Source organism: Octopus bimaculoides, chromosome 4, assembly GCF_046866305.1.
Source record: "Octopus bimaculoides isolate indiv1 chromosome 4, ASM4686630v1, whole genome shotgun sequence".
NCBI classification, from domain to species: domain Eukaryota; kingdom Metazoa; phylum Mollusca; class Cephalopoda; order Octopoda; family Octopodidae; genus Octopus; species Octopus bimaculoides.
In genome coordinates, this window is record NC_142931.1 from 57,064,275 (window position 1) to 57,080,962 (window position 16,688).

Consider the following 16,688-nt stretch of genomic DNA (forward strand, 5'->3'; position numbering starts at 1 on the left):
AGTGCACATAGAAAAGACGTTTATGAACTTATAAGTGAATGTGAGAATTACGAAGAAGCAATTCAAACTCTGGAGAGACTACATGAAACCCTTAAACATTATTTTTGTGAGACACCTTTTGATGACATGCAAACAAGAACCAGGTCAATCAGCTGATGATTATTTACAGAAATTGAAACAACTAGCTAAAGATTGCAGGTACAAAGCAGTGGATGCTGAGACTCACAAAAATGAAGCTGTTTGTGACGCATTTATCTCAGGATTAACGTCATCTTCAACTCGCCTTAGATTTTTAGAAAATGTTCAAGACACAGCAATATTAAACCAATCTCACACGCTGAAAGTTGCTCAAAGGAATTCCGAAGTGTATAATAGCAGTCAGACTGCTATAAACAGCTAGGGAAGCTGTTTGTCAACGTTTATTCCATGTGAAGAAGACAAAATCTCAATTCCTGATGGAAACACAGCTTGTGCAGCAACAAAACGTACTCAAAAATCTTGCACCTTTTGCTGTTCTAATGATTTTCATGCAAGGTTTAAGTGTCCTGCTAGGCAGAGCAAGTGTTACAAATGTGGATATTTTGGTCATTTTGCTAAAGAATGCCGGTCAAGTAACCACAAAAATTTTGATAAGACATCAGTAGCTCTTGATGGCAACTTCGCCGTGGTTTTATGTCAAGGTGGAGCTGCTACTAAACTTAATTATACAATAACAGTCGATGGCTTGAAAGCATTTGCTTTGATTGATACCAGCTATACTATGAATCATATTAGCAAAGGCTTTGCAAAAAAAAACAAATTTGTGGTTTAAGTCCGAAAGGAATGAAATTAACATGGCTGTCAATGGAAATTGTTCCCAAAGCGACGGTTATTGTATGAGTTCAATTGAACTTCAAAAAAGAATTTACGAGCAAGTAATGTTGGTGGTACTTGGTAATTTGTTTGTAGATATAATTATAGGACAAAATTTCTTAAAACAGCATCAACATGTACAAATTACCTTTGACGGCGACAAGCCCCCGTTACATTTGGGAGCTCTTTGCATTAAAAGTGACATTACACCGAGGTTGTTTGAAAATTTAAACTCTGACTGTAAACCCATAGTTACAAAATCGAGAAGACAGTCCGCCAATAATGAAAAATCTATTGCTGATACTATAAGCCAAGATCTGGCAGGGATAATTGAACCCAGTGTTTCTCCTTGGTGAGCCCAGGTATTAGTAATATCAGGAGAAAATCATCACAAGAGACTATGTATTGATTTTAGTGAGACTATAAATAAGTTAACACAATTAGATGATATCCACTGCCAAACATGCTTGACATGGTCACAAAAATAGCTCAATTTAATTATTTTAGCACACTGGATCTCAAAAGTGCATATCATCAAGTTGAGATTCCACTTGAAGATCGACCTTACACAGCTTTTGAAGCACAGGGAAAATAGTATCAAAGCAGATGTATTGCTTTCAGACTTACAAATGCAGTGCCCTGTTTCCAGAGAGTGATTGATAATATAATCGAGAGCCATAATTGTAGAGCTACTTTTGCATATATTGACAACATAACTATGTGTGGTAAATCGAAGGAAGAACATGATCAAAGTTTAAAACATTTTCTTCAAGTTGCTAAAGACTGTAATCTAACTTTTAATGATGCCAAATGCATTTACAGCACTACACTGATTCGATTGCTTGGCTATGAAACTGACCGGGTAAAACCCTTACTAGAACTACCTATTCCTAGTACCCACAAAGCATTGAGTCGAATTGTTGGTCTATTTGCATATTATTCCAAATGGATTCCAAAATTCTCTGACAAGATAAAACCGCCATCCTAACACCAACCACCCCAAGAGTGTAATGGGTGCTTTTTACGTGCCACCGGAACAAGGGCCAGTCAGGTGGTTCAGGCATCATCAACCATGCTCAAATGGTGCTTTTTACGTGTCACTGGCACAACGCGCGTGCGCGTGCGCGCACGCACACGCACACACACACACACACACACACACACACACACACACACACACACACATTCTCTCTCTCATTCATTCATTCATGTTTTCTCTTGATTCAGTCATTAAACTGCAGCCATTACTAAGGCACAACCTTGAATTGTAGTCAAACAAATCAACTCCAGTACTTATTTTTTTGTAAAACCTCGCACTTACTTTATCAGACTCATATGTCAAACTGCTAAGTTACAGGGATGTAAACATACCAACAGCAGTTATCAAGCAATGGTGAAGGACAAGCACATACACAAAGACATGCACACATATAGATATAAGATATATCTATGACGGGCTTCTTTCAGTTTCCATCTACCAGATCCACTCACAAGCCTTTGGTTGTCAAGGCCACACAGTAGGACTGAACACGAAGTCATGTGGTTGGGGAGCAAACTTCTTTCAGTTTCCATCCTCCGTATCCATTCACAAAGGCTTTGACCAACCTGGGTCTATAGTAGAAGACACTTGCTCAAGTCTCTTCCTCTAATTCATTTTATTTTCTTTACGATATAATCATTAGAGCTTTGGACAAAATGCCTTGTGGTATTTCTTCTGATGTTTTATATTCCAAATTCAAACCATGCCGAAGTTAATTTTGCTTTCATTTTTTTAGGACGATTAAATAATGTACCACTTAAGTACAAGGTCAATAGTATCAACTAATACCCACCTCCATCAGTGGTTAAAAAATATAGAATTTTCTCTTTAATATGGAGCTTGTAATCTTAGTAAATATAAAATTAATATTTTAATTTACCTATTTTAATGTGATACCTTTTTTTTTTACTATGACATCATTAGTACTATCTTCCTTTTTGTCATCATCATCATCAAGAATACTTTTACATAATATAAATTGGTTTTTTTTATTTTGATATGAATAAATCTCAACTTAATCACTGCATTCAGTTATTCCCAGCTCTGACTGACAAGTTTAAAATATTTGCATAACTGTTCCCCTACCCCTAATGGCTTTCCAATAAAACAAAATGTTTAAAAAAAAAAATTAGAAAAAGAAAAAATCTGCAAAAGCAGATAGAGAGAACAGGAATATAATATATATGGAGAGAGAGAGAGAGAGAGAGAGAAAGAGAAAACTGCCTGTTAACTTTCTCATCATTATTGTATTTTATATTAGACCTTTTAGCCTTTATGACATTTGATGAATAGTATATTTAGCAGTAGAGATTGGCAGCTGTTTACCTCCCCTCTGTCACATCTTCAGCTGCAGATGGTGATATAAAATAGAAATATATATGTATATAAAACAAAAATCTTTTAAAAATTGATGTCTATTTTCATTTGTTTCTCTCATAGACAACACACAGCAGATAAACTTCAATAAGTAGCACGAAATAGCAAATAACACTGGCTCTCAGAGCAGTGAAGGACTTCCTTTCTAATGCCTAGCTACTACATAGGCAAAGAAGTAAGTGCTTTTAACTTCTCTTGTTTTTCTCCTTGCTTCAGTTTAAATTATTGTTATTCAAAATATAGAATAAATAAACTACTTAAGGCTTTTGATAATAGAATAATAGAAGTACACATTCAGCAACTTATTTTCAAAATATTATTTCTCACATTTTTTTCTCCTAAATATGATGTAAAAAAAATATTTAATGTAGTGTTGATAATATTCTTTGTTATTACCAAGTGTTACTGATCTCTGATGTATACACTCATACATTGGGATATATATATATATATATATATATATATATATATATATATCTGTGTATATATATTTATATATTTCACTAAACTAGGATGCAATCTGTTTGTGTATGTGTTCACCTAAGCATCTGTCTCCCACTATCTATTTCAATCTTTTCTTTTTTTATGTGTCTATCCATCTTTACCTTATTCACAACTATGCAATTCATTGACTTATGCATATGCATCTGAACTCGCATGGACTTGTATCTGCATTTGTGTACCTACATACAAACATGTATCTACATTCACACACATATATTAATCATATAGTTATCTATTTATCTTGTTGTGTTTGGGGAGAGTCACATTGTCTTAATACCTTATTATCTAACACATTCACCTGTTCGATTTCCACTTATTTATTATTTATATATATATATATATATATATATATATATATATATATAAAATTTTTTTCTTTCATCTCTCTCTCTCTCTACCTTGCTATCTCTCAAACTGTCCAACCCATGCCAGCATTGAAGACGGACATTAAATGATGATAGTATGTATGTATGTATGTATGTATATGTATGTATATATATATATATATATATATATATATATATATATATATATATGGCGTTAGGAAGGGCATCCAGCTGTAGAAACTCTGCCAAATTTAGATTGAGGCCTGGTGTTGCCATCCGGTTTCACCAGTCCTCAGTCAAATCGTCCAACCCATGCTAGCATGGAAAGCGGACGTTAAACAACAATGATGATATATATATATATATATATATATATATATATATATATATATAAAGTTACAGAGAAAGTTATAGCCTAATTAATTAGGAACAGAATTAGTCTAAATGAAAATGCAGTTTGGCTTTGTGCTGACACTATTTTCTTAGCCAGGCAACTGCAAAAGAAGTATTTGACTGAGAATAAGTTGGAGTAAAGATTGTTTGCTAACATAACATGGCAGTCCTGGTTTAGGACGAATGTTGCTATAATTTAGCCCTAGGAGACATCATCTCCAGCTGGCTATACGACATGGTCTGTGTCCTTATATTTTTGAACAAGGGAATCTAGCACCCCCACTCAGCTCAAAACAATATCTATGTATTGCGATTTCCGGGTTATTTCCCTTCATCAGCACAGAATAATTGCTCAGCTAGAAGTGGCGCTGCCAAATTCCCGTTCGAAATTCTCGTTTTCAAAGTAACAACTAGTCACCGATCTATAAATTAGAAAATTACTATTTGTAAATCTCACAACAAGAGATATTCAGCAACAGTACTTTGGAGTAAAGTTTGTTTGCCAACATAACATGGCAGTCCTGGTTTAGGATGAATGTTGCTGTAATTTACTCTGTGCTGATGAAAGGAAATAACCTGGAAATCACGATACACAGATATTGTTTTGAGCTGAGTGGAGGTGCTAGATTCCATTGTTCGAAAATATAAGAACACAGACCGTGTTGTATAGCCAACTGGAGACGATGTCTCCTAGGGCTAAATTACAGCAACATTCATTCTAAACCAGGACTGCCATGTTATGTTGGCAGACAATCTTTACTCCAAAGTACTGTTGCTGAATGTCTCTCATTGTGAGATTTACAAATAGTAATTTTCTAAGAATAAGTTGTTGTACTTGGCATTTGTTGATCTGGAGAATGTCTTCAACAGGGTACCTCTGTAAAGAGTACACTCTATAAAGGGGTTGGTGTTAGAAAGGCTATCCAGTTGTAGAAACCATGGCAAAACAGACAATGGAACCTGGTATGGCTTTTAGCTTTGCCAGTTCCTGTCAAACTATCCAACTCATGCCAGTATGAAAAACAGATGTTAAATAACGACGATGTGTGTGTGTGTAAAATTAAAATCAACATCACTATCAACCTATTTCACTTTATACTTCACTGAGGTGATCTAAGGAGACTGAAATATATCCATTGCTTTCACCTGTTGACTAAATGACGAAATCCATTCGAATTTGTATTATCTTTTACTTGTTTCACTTATAGGACTGCAGCCATGCTAAGGCACTGCCTTGAAGGGTTTAGTCAAACAGATTGACCTCAGTATTTATTTTTAAGTCTGGTACTAGCTACCGTGGAGGCGCAATGGCCCAGTGGTTAGGGCAGCAGACTGGTGGTCATAGGATCGCGGTTTCGATTCCCAGACCGGGCGTTGTGAGCGTTTATTGAGTGAAAACACCTAAAGCTCCACGAGGCTCCGGCAGGGGATGGTGGCGAACCCTGCTGTACTCTTCCACCACAACTTTCTCTCACTCTTACTTCCTGTTTCTGTTGTGCTTGTAATTCAAAGGGTCAGCCTTGTCACACTGTGTCACGCTGAATATCCCCGAGAACTACGTTAAGGGTACATGTGTCTGTGGAGTGCTCAGCCACTTGCACGTTAATTTCACGAGCAGGCTGTTCTGTTGATCGGATCAACTGGAACCCTTGTCGTAAGCGACGGAGTGCCAACAAACAAACTAGCTAACAGGTAACATTTGAAAGTTACAACAATACAAGGAAGTATATTATATCAGTGACTAGCTTAAAAGCTGCACTCCATGCAGACTTAAGCTAGCTCCTGCAGAGGGTTAATTGGGCCTGCAGCCCAAAACTAAAGAGAACAAAATAGCATGACTATAATACATCTATAATGACTTATGCCCATGTGGTGCTTGATCAGAGGTTAAAGACTCCTGTTCCGGTGGCACATAAAATGCATAAAATGATCGATGCCAGGCCCGCCTGACTGGCTCCTGTGCCAGTGGCACATGAAAAGCACCCATTACACTTTTGGAATGGTTGGTGTTAGGAAGGGCATCCAGTTGTAGAAACATTGCCAGATCAGACTGGAGCCTGATGCAGCTGCTGGCTCTCCAGACCTCAGGGTTGGACGATTTGACTGAGGTCTGGAGATCCAACAGCTGCATCAGGCTCCAATCTGATCTGGCAATGTTTCTACAACTGGATGCCTTTCCTAACGCCAACCACTCCAAGAGTGTAATGGGTGCTTTTTACATGTCACCAGCATGGGAGCCAGTCAGGGGACATTGGCATCGACCACATTCAGCTGATGCATTTTATGTGTCACCAGAACGGGAGCCAGTCAGGGGGCACTGGCCACAGCTGTGATTTTGGTTTTACTTGACTCAACAGGTCTTCTCCAGTGTATCATATCACACTGGCATTGACCATGGCTGTGATCTCATTTTAGTTGCCGGGTCTTCTCAATCACAGCATAACTCCAAAGGTCTGTGTCTCCTGTCATTGCCTCTGTGAGGCCCAATGTTCAAAGGTCATGTGCCACCACCTCATCCCATGTCTTCCTGGCTCTGCTTCTTCCACAGGTAGGGTGTAGCACTTCCTCACACAGCTGTCCTCATCCATGCTAACACATGACCATACCGGCGTAGTCGTCTCTCTTGCACACCACATTTGATGCTTCTAATGTCCAACTTTTCTCTCAGGGCGTGGATGCACACTGGCATTACACATCCAGCAGATCATTCTAGCTTCATTTCTTTCAAGCCTACGCATGTCTTCAGCAGTCATGGCCCATGTTTCACTGTTGTGTAGCATGGCAGGTCGCACACATGCATCATACAGTCTATCTTTCATTCTGAGTGGGAGGCCCTTAGTTGCCAGCAGAGGTAGGAGCTCCCTGAACATTGCCCGGCCTATTCTTATTCTAGCCGCTACACTCTCAGAGCAACCACCCCCGCTACAGACTTGGTTGCCTCGGTAGCGGAAGCTATCAACTACTTCTAGTTTTTCACCCTGGCATGTAATGGAATCTGTTTTCTGTACATCTTCAGTGTTTATTGCTCCGGTGCATCTGCCACACGCAAAAACTATCTTCCCAGTTAACCTTCCTTTGATATTGCTGCACCTTTTATGTTTCCATAGCTTATACTGGGTACATTGTATGGAGTTTCTACCCATGCCTTTTCTACATATATGTACATACACACACATAGAGATACATACATATCTTTTACATGTTTCAGCCATTAGACAACACCCAACTTTAAAAAATGGGAGAAGCTTTTTCAGTTAAAAAAATTGTAAATATTTTCAGAGGTGAACAATTCAAGGGAGGTTTGGCTATTGTTTCTCACACAACCCAAACCACCCTCTGTTATCATTCTCATATGTATTGATGTTTTTTCAATATTTTTCTCCCATTAAACACATTTTATGGAATGATGATGCCGAAGTATGTGTGGTCCATTTGTGGAATATAAGCAACAAAAAAATATTGTAATCTAAATTTTTACCCCACCTGAATCAAACGAAGCCGTCTGTGTAAGAAAAATCATTTCCTAACAGAAAAGTATGCTATTAAAATGAATTATCGTTTATGTAACTCTTTTTTTAAATCACTGTGGATAAATGCCAGCAATGACCTTCTCAGGCTCTCTAATATTTTAGATTATAAACAGAAACAATCGGGAGCAGGCAGTGGGGTTGCAAAAAAAAAAATCATAATTTTTCAAATTTTATTTTTTATAACCTGTAAATGTATTTATGGGAAGAAAAATATTGAAAAACACCAATACATGCGAGAGTGATAAAGAAACAAGGAGGGTTGTCTTGGAATGTGCTAGAAACAACTGCTAAATGGCCATTAAATCAGTCACTTTTCCCTCAGAAAATATTAACAATTTCTAAAAATTTTTGCTGGAAAGGCTCCTCTCATGATTTTGAAGTGCAAAAAAAAAAATTGGCCAAAGTAGGTCTGGAGTAGGATGATGAGGGAGTGGGGGAAAAAAATTTTCAAAACATTTTCCATACATTTCCATCTCCACCCCATCATTTTGAAGGCTGTTAATGGGGAAAATCCCCATCAAAATAGTAGTTCTAACTTATTTGGTGTTCCTGATTCAAAACTCCTCTCCTCACCCTGCCAGAAAAAATTTTCACCACAAATTTCTTTATAATCATAATCTATGCCATTTGAAAGGTATTTGTATAAACTTCCATTAAAAGATACCCATTTTCCTGAAAGTTATGAGGGAGAAAAGTCGGATCATGTGAATTTTCCAAAACTCCTCAGAAAAATTCTTTCCTATAAATCCTTATATACTCTGAAGCTACAATATCTAAGCGGTATTTGTTGAAAATTTTGTTAAAAGGTATCCATTTTTCTGGATGTTATGAAGCAACAAAGTCAGGGGCATATGCATCTCTAGTTATGCCCTTTTATTTATATGATTTTTTCATTTCATGTTTATTTCATTCATTGTTTGCAATGTTCTCTCTCCCCCTCTCTCACACATACACACATGCACACTGCAAAGCTTACAGATGGGCTGCTGAATTGAAATTTCTATGTTGCTTTGAGAGGAAAGTAATACTTCACAAACTGCTTCCCCCTCTGTAGTTGGACTACCTTGATGTTTGTTTAAAAAAGAGAAATTATGACTGTGGTAAAATAATGAAAGCATTATTTACTAAGCAAGTGAGCACTGTTATACAAAGAGATAATCAGGTGTAAAATATAAAAATCATTAGAATTGGGAATCAAATGTGAAAATATTATTAAGTGGCTAGCAGAAAACTGCTTGGAAAGCAGTCTTTCTGCTAGTCAATATTATTATAATTATTAGGGAATATCTGGTTTCTTTTGGTCTACACTGTAGCATGCATTTCACTCCATCTTCCATGAAACCACCTGAGCTTGATGCAACTGTAATCATATCAACAGGCTGTGTGCTTAAGAAACCTGCTTCCAAACCATATAGTCTCAAGTTCAGTCCCACTGCACAGCACCTTGGACAAATGTCATTTACTATAGTACCTGGGTGACTGAAGCCTTGTGAGTGGATCTGGTAGTTGGAAACTGAAAGAAGACCATTGCGCGCGCGTGTGTTTACATGTACCCTTCTCTTGACAACATGGTTGTAAATTGGTGTCACTACCATACAAGTTGTTCATTTCCAGTTTTCCATGAACATGCGTGATCATGGGGAAATATTACCTTGCTTGAAAACAAGTGGGGGTTGGCAACAAGAAGGACATCCAACCATAGGAAATTTACCCCAACAAATTCCATCTGACCTATGCAACCAAGGAAAAGTGGTCATTAATTGATGATAATATTCACTGAGAATTTTTTCTTTGCTCTAAGCTTTGTTCTCTCTTTGACTGGCATATGCCTGCCATATATCTATGATGAAGAATTCTCTGCTTCCCTTTCTATTTCTCAATTCATTACTCTGTCCACTGTCAGTGAGGCAGGACATAATGGGTCTGACTAAAGATCCACTTCATTCTAACTCTGCTGGAAGCATCATACATGCTATTCTCATGCTTTACACAACTCCCCAAGTCTTTCATATTTTAGGTGTTTCCTTTTCTATCATCGTCATCGTCATTATCATTTTACATCGCTTTTCTATGCTGGCATGGGTTGGATAACTCTTTCAGCATCTCTGACGTGGGTTTTTTTTTTTTTTTTTGATGGTTGGATGCCTCCCTATTACAATGTGGACTTTGGGTATCTTATCATGCCACTGATAAAAGGTAATCTGAAAAGTTGATTGTATGCAGTTTGCAGAGTTCATATCTCTTCCATTTGAACATGTAGAATTCATGTTCACATTTGATCTTTACTTTTCAGAAATTTAAGTGTCGATAACTTTTGTCTTTAATCATTTTCCTTTCATGTTTTTCAGCTTTTTTTTACTGTCAGCAATTAACAACTGTATGGATGATGTTACTTCTCTGTTAAACATTCTGAAAGGCCCTCAAAGATGAGACAGAAACTCTCACGCCGAAGACGGCACCAGAAGCTTAAGCTTTATGGCATTAATGCTCTCAGCAGTGAGAAAAAAAGTAAGTTGATGCTTAATTCGTTTGTTCAATTCTTGTGGTTCCAATAAGTGGTAGGAAATATCTGTGTAGTTGAAGAGGCACAATTGGTCAGAAATATACTCGAATTCTTTTGATTGTACTTTATTTGAACAACATCTTTCACCATGGAATGTTGTATACAGTAATTTGATTTTGTAGTTAAACTTTGTTGAAGTTTATCCCATCTTTCACAATACTAAGTAGTTGGATATTCTCTCGAAGGTATTCACAGACAATAACTGGTAGTATTTGCACTTACTCTGTTTAATAATTAATGAAATATTTGTTGATTACATAGTGCTCAAATTTATAACCAGGGTTGACTCTAATTCCTTATGATATCAGTTACATGCTAGGAGAACTGGGCTCCCAGTTCCTTAATCTCAGGAAGTGGGGTTGTATCCATAGTCCTTTAAGGCCCACCTTGACAAGTGAATTCAGACTGCCCTTCTCTATATCAGTATTATAATGGGAAATATGCACTGAGAAGGAAAGGAGTGCCAGAGATTTGTAGTTCTGGGGAGGAAGTTTTGAGAAAAAGTGTTCAGTGCAAGATATGATGAATGAAATACATTATATACCACCTTTAACCATCAAATGGTTAGGGGTGATACATAACTTTCTTGCTCAGAAGAAGCTTGGGCCATTGTTACAGCAGCAGTTGAAGAAGTATAATACAGCAGTTTGTTGGACTAGTGGTAGTAGTGTGTTCTTAAGTGATGACTTACTTGCTGCCTAGACAGTCATTTTAGGGTGTTTTTTAGCATGAGCAATAAATATGGACTAACAGAATATCATCCTCTCTCTCTCAATGAGCTAAAGCAATGAGCAATGTTAATCATGGTTTTTGTCACTTCCCTGGCTGTAGAAACATTTAGCTATTATGTATGTTATCTCATCATCAAGCAACTCTATAAATTAATTCAGTTTGCATTCCTACAATAAAAAAAAAATTTGTTTGAGAAAAGTAGTTTAGCTCTTTTGCATTTAAACTAGCCATATCCAGCCTAAATATTCTTCCTGGATTATGTTGAAACTGGCCAGATCTAACCTCTCATACCTACCATAAAAATAATCACATCATTAAAATCTCAAAGCTATGAGATAATACACGATTAATTCAAAGCAGTGTGAATAAATATAAAAAAAGGGAGATGATGTGTTGACAGTCTATATTTGTCACTTATGCTAAAAGCATCTTAAAGTGACTATCTAGCTCAGTGTTTCCCAATCTTTATGCACCAAATTGCAGTACCGCCCACCTATCAGCCAAAAAATGCTCCATCACCCACCTGTGTAAAAAAAAAAAAAACCCTGACACCCCACTAACACTAAATCCTAGGAGAACCCCCTTTGTATCATTTGACACACACACTATATCATAGACTCGTTGCCTGGTTAGTGCCATTTGGACTAAATATGCAATTGTTTACAAATCCCTTATTGTGGGTTTAGTTTTTCCATTAGTGTGAATAAAATTCTAATGTTAACTCTATATTATGTTGACAGATTAACTTTGGTAAACTTGTGCTTTCTTTTACACTGATTTTTATTTTCCCCAAATGAACCATTGATCAGAACTACCGATGCAAAAGTAATTAATGATTGTATTATAAAGGAAAAGAATACAACTTTTCAATGAGAACCATGTGTCTGGTGCGATGCAGCTAGTGCAATAATAGAAAGAAAAAAACACAAAAACACTGGGAAAAACACGACAGAAATGCTGCCACGACAAGATAAATACTTGAACAGAGTGAGCAGAGGCTACGCTTGTTGGGAGAGCATGTATGAGCTCAGTGCCGACTAGTGGTTGCTTGTATGAAATTCGCTTGTACTGCAGATTTCCACTCGTACTGTGGATTTCTACTCATACTTTAAAACAAAAATTTGCATGAGCTGTGGCTCATACAGCAAATTACTTGTACAATGATGCACTCATACTGCAAGGTTCTACTGTACTTACTTTGATCAAGAGAGGAAAAAATATACTTTAGTTCAATGGTTCTAAACTGGGGTCCATATAAAATTCAGAGTCCATTTAAGCAAAATATTAAAATGGAGTAGTATTTAGGGTTCCATGAAAAAATTTTGCTTCAGATGTATTTATTGCAAGAAACAATGCTTAACTAATGCTTGACGTAGTTCAACATGTCTCTGGCCATTGGAACATGTTCTTTCAGTGAGTGCTATTGCAAACCTACACAAGTGATTGTGTGATGAACAAAACAAAGATTTTGAAAGAAATATCTATAAAACTGAATGGCTATTGGGGTCCACCAGAGTAAAAGTGGTCCATAGATAACAAATGGTTGAGAATTACTACTTTAGTTAAACTGTCTCTTAGTTGCTAATGTTTCAATTGACTTCCTGTGAAATTTCCTGTTATTGGAGAAGAAATATTTTTAAAAAATGATATCTGAGAAACTGTGTGGTGAGCAGATGCAGTTACATTCTGAATTCAAATACCACCAAGATCAACTCTGCCTTTCATCCTTCCAAGGCCAATAAAATAAAGTACAATTTAAGTACTGGGGTTCATATAATCAACTAACCCTTGCCCCCAAATTTCTTGCCTTGTATCTTTACGAGAAGTCAAATAACCTTTAAAATTCTGTTATTATTGATACATTTAATTCTATAATATTTCACAATTTTTTTTTATATGGGCCAACAAGGATGCTGTTATATGGTTGCTTACTGTACTAGAAAGAGCAGCTGGATCTTGCAAATTGCACCGTATAACTCTGTCGCTTTTAAACAAAAGGGAAGAACACTTTGAATTATTATGCATTTGATCATACATCTCTTTGATTAGTGCCGACTTGGGACCAAACATCAATTACCATCTTTTTTATATATAACTATCAGTTTTTTAAAGTTATTACGACTTCACTTGAAAATGAATTATCTATTTATGATCAATTATTGATTAAAATAGAAATGCATCAACTGAAACAATGGGTGTTTCTGAGCCTGAAAATGTTTAGCCAGTTTTATTGAAATAAGGATGGTTTCAATATGTCAAAGTAAATACTAAGCACCATCTGTGGATTGATGAAGACAGTTGCATAAAGAAGTGCCAATCCCTTTAAGTGGAGGGAGTTGTGGAAGATGTGCTCCAGGAAGACATGGGATGAGTTATTGAAGGCCGATCAAAAAAAAAAATGAACTTTACGAAGGAAATGACAATGGACCAAGATATGTGGTATATTGCTGTACTTGAGAACATCTGCCCAGCTCAGCAGAATTGAGATCTTAAAACTAGGGTGCCACTTAAAAAGCATTGGTGTAGGTGCTGGTATCATGTAAAAAGCACCCAGTACACACTGTAAAGTGGTTAGCATTTGGAAGGGCATCCAACCAGAGAAAACCAAGCCAAAACAAACTGTGGAACTTGGCCTTGCCAGTTCCTGTCAAGCTGTCCAATCCATATCAGCATGGAAAACTGATATTAAATGTTGATATTGATGATTATGATGATGATCTGATTAGACCATGGCCCATTTATACAGAATAAAGTTTATAGAAGGAAAATTAAATGATGAAAAATTTAATAGATTTCGGGTACAAATTAACACATTTTTAAAGCAGAGTATTGTTTAATATCCATTTAAAAAAATTAAGCTACAAAACTATTTTTAACACACTGTATGCAAATCAACCAATATAGTGGCTGCACAGTGAATGAACTTCAGCTTGTCCATGAAAATCAAAACTAGCCACTTTCAAAAATAGCTGGGGGGTTCTGTAATTTTGGATTTCTGGAAGCCAGTTAAGAGTCTGGTACTGTAGTTGGATTTCATAATCCAGAGTTAAGCATCTCTGCTAGTGTCACAGCTCTTTGTCATAAACCTTCAGTCAGTTGAGGTCAATGTTACGTTGCCTAAAATGAGTTACAACTTTCAGTAGAAGCACAAAGTTTTTTGAAAATTATATTTGTAATGAAAAAATTGTTTTGACAAATTAAAAATGAAGCATCATGATATTTACAGTGAAATGTTGAACTTGTTTTTTTTTTCTTTTTTCTTTTTTATATAAAGGCAAAAATAAAACTATTTCCTGCTTCTGTTGTGACTGCCCAAACTCCTCTTGTCAAACCTCAACTGTTGTAAGTTTTCCTTTTTTACTCTTAGTTTTGTTGTTTTTATCACTAAAAGTTTCATTTTGATTGAAGGTTGCAGCAGAGTTTCAACTCTGGATCAGGCATAGGAATTGAAACAAATGAGTTTATGATCTGTAAATATATTGCTTTCAAATTTTGACACACTGTCAATAATTTTGGATAAGTGAGTAAGTCAATTACATTGACCCCAGTGCTCAGCTAGTACTTATTCAGTAGTTCAGATGCAGGCATTGCATTTGAATAAAATGCATTGCAATAGGTGCAGGCGTGGCTTTGTGGTAAGAAGTTTGCTTCCCAACCACATGGTTTCTAGTTCAGTCCCATTGTGTGGCACCTTGAGCAAATGTCTTCTACTATAGCTCCAGGCCAACCAAAGCCTTGAGAGTGGATTTGCTAGCTGGAAACTGAAAGAAGCCCATCATATATGTGTGTGTTACTGTCCCCTTATTTTGATGTCACATGATGGTCGTAAATGGGTGTCACTGCAAGCGGTGTCCTTTGTTTCCAGTCTTCTGAGACATGTATGTTCTAAGAGAAACATTATCTTGCATGGAAACAGGTGAGGGTTGGTGAAAAGAAGGGCATTTGACCATAGAAAATGCACCTCAACAAGTTCCATCCAACCCATGCAAGCATGGAAAATGTGGACATTAAAATGACAATGATTTAAGTTTTGTCCCTCCACATTCTTTTATGATTTAATGTCAGCTAGGGCCAACTTTACCTTTTAGGTCAATAATTATGTTCTGTGACTGTATTTCTCCTCTACAAATTAGTGATCATCTATTAATATAAATTAGTATTGTAAAAATTTTGGGCATAGGTGTTTTTTTTTTATCATGTCTTTTATGGATGCAGTCTGTGAAATATGGCATCATGCCATCCTAGATATGTGAGCAGAGCTTTAAAATTGGGCACATTTGCCAATGTCATTCATATTCCTAATCATCTTGGCATCTGATTTACCAATCTGGCGTATGCTGGATGGGTGCCATAATATGTTTTCATGTATTGTTTATCTGTAATACTTTACTTTGTAATATCTGGATGGTCTTCATACTGTTTTTTTTAAATTTTGTCTCTTTAATTATCTCTCTCCTACCTATTTGTTTCTACAAGTAGCTCACAATATCTAACATCATTGCCATTCATAGAGCTTTTAATACTTGCAAACAAATCTGGAATCACATGCTATAATTTGAAATATAGAATGAATCATAGATAATGTAGTTTTTGACCAAAAGTGGATGGGGAAGCTGTAATTGGAATGTATTACATCATACATCTGCTCACAATCAATTTACCTTTTTGATATCAACTTGTCTGAGATCATCCCTTATTTTGGTATAAACTTTCTTTAAAGTGATCTAAATCAGGACCTTTCTTCAGAATTTCATGTTATTTTATTTTCTAAACATTAGCTTGATAACAACAAAGCTATTTTACAAACATTTTCTTTAATTTTAAAAACTAATTGAAACAAAAGCAGTGTATGTCTACAGAAACATGGTAATAAAAGGGTTAAACAAGTCATCCACTCCAAGGCAATAATTTGTTGTTGGCAGAATATAAGGTTACAGATTGTCAAATGGTGTCAAAAACCTCATCCTACTGTCTATGATTCTAAACTCTGTAACAATGTCATATTCTTCATCCCATTTTAATTTTATCTTATTCTGTTACTTCCATATGATTTCTTTTCTGCTATTTTTAATCTGCATAAATGTTTCAGGATACAATTTCCAAACCAGCATAAATTAAACTGCTTAGTCTTTATTCTTTCTTCTGTTAATTCTGACCTTTATCCCTAACAAGTTACTTTTATTGTATTTTATTCTGCTATTATATTTCATGAACTAACAACACTTTTTTTGTTTCTAAAGCTTCTAAACAATATTTGCTAATACCCATTAAGGCAAGGAGCAAATAGAGAACTATAACAAAGTAAATTTTTGTCAAAATGACACGGTGTAGAGTAGTAGATAGGACTATTATAGCCAACCAACTGGCCTAGA

At 36.2% G+C, this 16,688-nt stretch overlaps 1 protein-coding gene across 2 annotated transcripts in view; it reads left to right on the forward strand.

The window, feature by feature from the left end:
* The window catches only part of LOC106874712 (activin receptor type-1), an 80,661-nt gene that overhangs the window by 45,960 nt on the left and 18,013 nt on the right, over positions 1 to 16,688 (forward strand). The window contains exons 2-4 of one of the 2 annotated variants that reach the window (XM_052967082.2): positions 3,332 to 3,443; positions 10,370 to 10,529; positions 14,591 to 14,658. In XM_052967082.2, the coding sequence (XP_052823042.1) occupies positions 10,448 to 10,529; positions 14,591 to 14,658 (150 nt within the window). In that variant the 5' untranslated portion in view covers positions 3,332 to 3,443; positions 10,370 to 10,447. The remainder of the gene's footprint in view (positions 1 to 3,331; positions 3,444 to 10,369; positions 10,530 to 14,590; positions 14,659 to 16,688) is intronic. The other variant, XM_052967084.2, reaches the window with a different exon arrangement.